This window comes from Gymnoscopelus braueri (assembly GCF_963280865.1).
Source record: "Gymnoscopelus braueri genome assembly, chromosome: 2".
Taxonomy (NCBI): Eukaryota; Metazoa; Chordata; class Actinopteri; order Myctophiformes; family Myctophidae; genus Gymnoscopelus; species Gymnoscopelus braueri.
Genome location: NC_137604.1, coordinates 5,896,729 through 5,904,228, shown reverse-complemented (window position 1 = coordinate 5,904,228; position 7,500 = coordinate 5,896,729). Strand labels below are relative to the sequence as shown.

Genomic DNA, 7,500 nt, shown 5'->3' with positions numbered 1-7,500 from the left:
GTTCCCAACCCAGAGATAAAATGCTTGTTTGATCGGCGTGATTGCATACAAGGTCAATAGAGTACAGAAGTCCTGACGTCACTCGTTCATCCCCCGGTTCGTAAAGTCATTTCTCTATGGAGAATAACATTGGATCATCATAGAATCGTCTCATATAATAATTGTGGTCAAACAAACTGTCTCGGCCATATTGTCAGGGAGGAGGTTCTGTATCGTTTATGATAGTCAGTCACTCATATTTGATACAGTCTGTTTCTGGCGAAAAATTTAACTAATTTGGCGGAAGTAACATTATCGTTTTCTCACCGTCAGTTGATGCTTCATATCCATAAGAGTCAAACCGCCGGGGTCATTTGTTTATTTTTGGAACACAGTTCTTATTTGACGCGATATTAATGACGTCTATGGGGATTCAGAACGGGGGTGGAAAACCGCGAACCAGGTAGGATGTGTAAATTACGTCAGACTTCGGTGCTCTATGCAAAGACGTGATGTTTCTATCAAGCAGCGCGCGGACGAGGCGAACAGGGTCGGTATCTTCAGCGTTCGCCGGCGTTCGATTCCCCCCAAACCCAATGCTGACCATGCAGCGTGACCAAAGTGAAGCCATTCAAAGACAAGAAAGATGTTTTATCTTTCGGTGGGGACGCACCTTAACCCATAAAGACCTGAGGCCTACTCTAAAGATCTCTTTTAAATCCTTGCTTGCTTTTGCTTTCATATCAGTGCTATATCAGCGGTGCTCAAAACTTTTTCGCGTCAAGGACCCCCAAAATGATATGTATTTGGCCGCGGACCCCCAATCTCAAAAGAAAAATGTTTATGCACACATTTTGAGATTTTTCAAAAAAAAATAGCAGATCTACAAGTTCATAACGCGGCACAAAGTGACGCGGGTCACACGCTATGAGCTTGCATATCTGCTCTTTAGTTTTTCATTAAATAATGGTTGAGATCTAAAATGACACAGATGCTTTCCTGGTTTAAATGGGTTGAGAGTGTAACAAATGGACCCTTATTACTCTGAGAATGTACACATGGAACCATATGGACCCTTACAGGTCTGCAAGTGGAACTAAATAGTTGCTTACGGGTCTGTAACTCTGAGAGTGTACAAATGGACCCAAATGGACCCGTAGGGAGTCCATTTGCCTTCGTCCTACTCCTAAAAAAATAAAAATAAAACAATGTTAAAAGCCAGAACCCAATCAAATGATGTTCTCTCTCATCGGGAAAACATCTGTGTCATTTCATACTTTTTAATCGAACATTTTTACTCAAATCTTTGCTTCTGGGGGTCCCTGGAACAACATATTTTGAGATGGGGGTCCGCGGCCAAATACATATAATTGTGGCGGTCCTATAGCAACATCAATTTTTCAGAAAACTGTCAGGATTTAAAAGATATTTGTAGAATTAGCCTCAGGTCTTAATGGGTTAGGCTAGGGGCCATGTCCACAGAAAGTGTCTTTTTTTTGAGCAGCCAGTGCTTGTCTTGTCATGCCAGGCCAACAAGGAGGTTTATGGATGCATTGAGAGACGCCATGCAGGTGACAGGAGTCACGTAGCCTCGATCTCCCGGCTTTTATTGTTTAGTTTTGCTAAAAAATAAAAGCCTGGACCAGCACGTCGGTGTACCCGGTATAGGAAGTGTTTTATTTCCCCAACCAACCAGAGTGCAGTGGGCGTCGCTCGTAATGTTGTGTTGACGGGGTGGGGGCTGACGGACAGATCGGTGAACCAATGGGATCAGGCGCATTCTCTCCGCGCTGATTTTAAACCCGCCCCTCTATACACGAAAGCAGGAAGGCTAGTGCAGCCTACCGAGGAAGAAGCATAAAACAGAACCACATGGAAAGAGATGGTCCGCTGTGGCGAGCCCGATGGGATTTAGCCGAAAGAAAAAGAAGCGTATATTGTCTGTCATGCATTGCTGTGGTAAATACTTTATCACGTACTGTACTGCTATGGCAGAGACTTTATCACGTACTTCTGTGGTAAATACTTTACTAGTACTTCCATGGTAAAGACTTTATCACGCACCTCTATGGTAAATACTTTACTAAGTACTTCTATGGTAAAGACTTTATCACGCACCTCCATGGTAAAGACTTTATCATGTATTTTATGGTAAAGCAGGCGTCAATAAGCGATGTGTGCGAGCAACTCTGGACATGATATCCAAAGCACTCTTCCACTCATACAACACTTCAACAGCCCCAGAACCGGGAAAGCATCTGTGACATTGTTTTACTTTAGCTATACAGTATATCGCATACATGGGCAACTGGCGGCCCGGGGGCCACATCCGGCCCCCACCTTCACTTAATGCGGCCCGCAGGTTAATGTCGTAATACTGATATATTATTGATTTCAGCTGTTACAATTACAAACATGCAAACATGACCCGCTTTAATTACTTCAGTCTATATTAGTAGCTTAAAGGGATATTTCACTTTCAAAAAAACTTTTGGTCATTTTATCATCTACTCAGGCCTTTGTGAACCCCCCAGACAGTTTTTAAGTTGCTTGATTAATTATTTAGATATTTGATATTCATTTTATCAGACACGCCCCCTTCCTATACAAACCCATTATAACTTCAAACTCCATTTTAACCATGTCAGATTCATCAAAAACACCCGTCCTTGGTTCTGGTGACTCACCCTGCCCTCCTAATGCATGAGGGGGCCGTGTTTTTTCAATTACTTTTTTCATTTATTTTTAATATTTTTTTGGGAAAATTAAAAAAATAAAATACAATACAAAATGTATTGGCCTGAGTAGATGATAAAATGACCAAAAGTTTTTTTGAAAGTGAAATATCCCTTTAATGACTAGTATTAAAATTCTATTGTCTTTTTTATGTCCAATGTATTTGTGTTTAAGTTCATAAAGTTAACATAAGTATAACTAAAGGCATTTTAAATTAAATACAAATGTTTCTTTTCAGGATTCCAATTCAAAAATAGCCGATCTACAAGCTCAAAACGCGTCGCGCTGCGACGCGTTTTGAGCTTGTAGATCGGCTATTTTTGCTACTTTTGTGTGACATAGAATGGCCTGACAGTATATGCAATGTGTCCCTCTGGAGTGAGTGTGGAAATATAGTGGCCCTCTCCATCATCAAAGTTGCATCACCGCTGGTATATCGTCTCTGTCGGGTGGAAACCTCATTATGTCCTTTTCAGGATTCAAATTCAAAAGTAGCAGATCTACAAGCTCGAAACGCGTCGCTTCTGGATCTGCTAGTTTCGATGCTTTTGTGTGACGCTCTAGTGTGATCAAGTAGGGCGTTAATTTACGAAGTTCAACTATGGAGATAAGGTTTCTGTCCGACCGCGACATAGCTTTTTCAGAAAACTGTTTAGAACACCTTTATAGAATCGGCCTCAGGTCTTAATGGGTTAAGTTACAGCTAGAATGGACACATGCCAGCCATGTACACAATGCTGGGGGATATATATATATATATATATATATATATATATATATACCTGTGAGTTTCTGTTCGTCTGTGATGTCACACTGGATGAAGCAACAGTTCCCCGCTCCGACAGCAGCGTCCAGGCCCGACCCACACTGGTTCAGGTCCACCACACACACCTGCAGCACACAAGCACATGATACACTGGGTTACAGGTGCAGAGGCTCCTACCAGCTCCCATCATATGCAGTTGAAAGAAAGAAAGAAAGAAAGGAAGAAAGAAAGAAAAAAAGAAAGAAAGAAAGAAAGAGAGCGAGCGAGCGAGCAAGAAAGAAAGAAAGAAAGGGGTAAAGACTAGAGGAAGATGGAATTATATGTTAAATATTATAATATAACAGATTTTAGACATTTTGACAATGTTCGAGGCAAATTTATGCAGCTAGATATTCAGGCCTGAAAATGCAGACCTACAGTATATTGCGCTGATCAAAGCAATGGTTACCAAGCTATGGCCATTTGAAATGTGTGATATGTTTTATACCAACTTTTGGTCAGACTGAATTACATATATGCATTTGCTTTTGATATGCTTGGTATATATGTGTGATAATACCACAGCTTAACTATGTAATAAAAAAAAAGATGTTCAGGGAAATAACATTAAAAAATGTCAACATTTGTTAAAATCTTATAAAATGTTTTTTTTTTTTTTTTTTTTTTAAAGATGCCAGAGGTGGAAGAGGAGGATCAGATCTACACGCTCTTTGACAAGAACAATGTTTGAGAATCACTGCTCCTACTGCACTACAATAGATTTCCTCTGACATTCTGCCATGGCTGTGCCTTGAGCAAACTGCGGGTGTGACGAAACAGGAACGACGAGGAAACAACGACATTTGCAAACTAATACTTCTGCATTATTTTCATGGCTACAGTTTCCTGAAACCTGAGACTAAGTGACTCATCTTATAGCAGCGTACATACAAACCAAACAACAAGCACTACAGTAGCTGGATATTACAATTCGCAATTTACACATTTAACAGACGCTCAGGGAACGCATCTGTGTCATTTTCAGATTTGAGCTAAGAAAGCATTATTTTACACTTTGGCTATTCAAAAATATACAAGCTCATAGCGTGCTTGTATATCTGCTATTTTTGAAAATGTTGAAAATGTGTGCAAATCTGTGAATATATATTATTTTAAAGTTTTTAACTCAAGTCTTTGCTTCTGGGGGGACCCTGGAACCAAATGTTTTGAGATGGGGGGTCCGTGGCCAAATAATTGTGGGGGTTCTTGACAATTATGAAAAAAGCTTGAGGACTGATGTAGCAACATAGGTTTCTTTAGAAAACTGTTGGGATTTAGAATCGGCTTCAGGTCTTGCAAGGTATTCACAATCTAATGCAGAGAGACAGTGTAGTGCCTCAGTAAACTATAGGATCACAGGTAAACCAAAAACATAGCAGTAGTCTACATTTTTGACTGATAATTGGCTTTTGGTTTACCTGTGAGTACAGACTGTTATTTTGATAGTATATTGTTTAGACTCTAAACAATATACTATCAATATTACAGTCTGTACTCTGAAACTATAAGATACCAGGTAAACAATGAACCTAGCATCTGTTTAGTCTAAATTACATTTGTAACATTGTGGTCAAGAAAACCAACCTAAATGAAAAAATATATCTTCCTTATTAAAATATATATATTGATGCTGTCAGGCAGCAACCTCTTATCTCCATGTTTAAACTTTTTTTTAAAATGTTGTTGCAAGGAGTTGGCGTTGGTGTGCATTGATCACATCAGTGCATAGAAACCATAGGAAAAAGGCAGACCGGTGCTCCTTTCTTCGATATGATGTGGTTATGTGGATTTATATGCCTTTTTTATGTCAGCCAACTACGACTTCAGCCAAGTGTGCCAGCACGTTATAAGCTCAAATTAACACTTTATGGACGTAAAGAAGGTCCATAAAGACATGTCTCGACTAATAACCCTCAAGCATGGCCATCAATTGAGTTTTTTGTTTACCTGATAAGAGTCCCGGTAGTACTTACATTTACTTAATTTATTATGCTGGTGTTGATTACCAACAGCAGATATATGTTGATATATGTTGCAAATACTTGCACCTGTTTTATTGCAAAACTATCCTAAATCAACTGATTAAGTTCACCCATTTCACCCACATTCTTTTATTTACTTATTTTTGTCTTAAAAAGGCCCAAATAGCTGATGACAACTTGTGAGAAAATCATTAAACTGCTTTCAACCCCTCTTTTGGGCATATGATTATAGGTAGACCTGCACTACAATAATTCACCACATTTTGCGCTATGGTGAAAAAAAACCCCATAAAATGCAACAATGTGTAGCCTACGTTCCGTAATGCAATTCCAATGGTGAAAGCTGTGTTGTTTGACCCGGCGAAGGAATGTATTTCGGAACTTGGATTCGAACCAAGTTCCGAAATACCATGTGTGTTTCAAAGAATAATAAGTTGCCAGAACCTTAATAATAATAAAGAAACTGCATTCACAGGCTTTTGCTGTATTAAAACAAATAAAACAGACTCAATGGGATGGATGCTTTTTTTCATTTGCCAATGTTTGACCCCTACTTCAACTTCCCGCGACCCCACTTGGGGGGGGAACATAGTTTGAGAACCTCTGAGCTGCATGGTTGCACTTGCAAAACTTAATATCTTGTAGCTGCATTGACCAACACCTGGCTGAATTATGGAAAGACAAACAATGTGTCAGGTTGGCCAGATAAGAATGGTGTGGATGAATCATGGGAGCATGTGGCATACGATATCAGGGGGAGAAAATACATATAACAACAATGTGCAGCAAGTGCATAGTTAGTTTCCATGTGCATGGGGAGAAATGTGCACTCTACTCCATTGATGTTTTACATCCTAACAATCCACTGAATGCCCGTGCAACTCTAAAGTATTCGGCAGACATTCCCTACCTGGAAGACAGGGTGAAATGCTACACTTTGCACAGTCACTCTCTCGTGAACTTTGCACCTAAATAAATCACTTCACTTCACTTCAATCCCGCCCTACAACAACTCTATACCACCTCTGGCAAACAGTAACAACAGTGGCAGTTTAGTGTCTTATGCCACAATGCCTTTATTTTTGAAGAACATGCAAATGTATGTAGACCTACTATGATCAAGTCAAAGCAACTTGCCTCTTTCCTCGACTCTTCCCTACTTGTTTGTGTGTCTATAAACGTTGGTGCTGCTCCTCAGGGCAGTGCAGTTTGTAGACAGTGACAGATGTTAATATGTTGTATTACCTAGACAAATAGAGACACTGGAATATGATCCAAAGGTAACACCAACCATGTGTCATTTTGAGCCTCTTCCTCAGTCTGAGGAAGAGCACAACCGGCTCTTCTATGTGTGCTCTTAAGCGTGCTCTTCTATGTGTTACTTGTAGTAGTCTGTACAGTTTGCAGATCAGTAAACATGTGTTGTGTTGGTACCAACCAGTTAAAGGTGTTAATGTCTTGTAGCAACTAACCTTGCCGTTGCTCTGTAGCAGACAGTGCAGTTTGTAGACATTTATAAAGGTGTTATGTTGTAGAGACACTAACCTTGCCTCTGTAGTAGACAGGTCAGTTTGTAGACAGTTACAAAGGTGTTATTATGTTGTAGCTACTACAACCTTGCCATTGCTCCTCAGCAGCGCAGTGTGCAGACATTAAACATGTGTGTGTGTGTGTTGTAGTAGTGGTACTAACCGGTTCAAGGTGTTATTAATGTGTAGTATAGACACTAACCTTGGCGTCGCTCCCCAGCAGTGATTCCACCACAGCTCTGCCGATGCCCTGAGCGCCTCCAGTCACCAGAGCCACCTTCCCCATTAGAGACATAGTAGCCTAGTAAGAGAGAGCTCAGTCAGCCCCACCAACCACCACCCAACCTGTCTGTCTGTCTGTCTGTCTGTCTGTCTGTCTGACTGTCTCTCTCTCAGTGTTGTTGTTGTCCCCTGAGCACGTGTCTGTCTGTCTCTCTCTCTCTCTCTCTCTCTCTCTCTCTCTCTCTCT

At 40.5% G+C, this 7,500-nt stretch overlaps 1 protein-coding gene across 1 annotated transcript in view; it reads right to left on the bottom strand.

The window, feature by feature from the left end:
* hpgd (15-hydroxyprostaglandin dehydrogenase) overlaps nucleotides 1-7,500 on the bottom strand; it is a 34,891-nt gene that overhangs the window by 27,374 nt on the left and 17 nt on the right. The window contains exons 1-2 of the mRNA XM_080413134.1: nucleotides 7,234-7,500; nucleotides 3,498-3,606 (exon numbers count right to left, since the gene is read on the bottom strand). The exon at nucleotides 7,234-7,500 is cut by the window's right edge and continues 17 nt beyond it. Of these exons, the coding sequence (XP_080269260.1) occupies nucleotides 3,498-3,606; nucleotides 7,234-7,326 (202 nt within the window). The 5' untranslated portion in view covers nucleotides 7,327-7,500. The remainder of the gene's footprint in view (nucleotides 1-3,497; nucleotides 3,607-7,233) is intronic.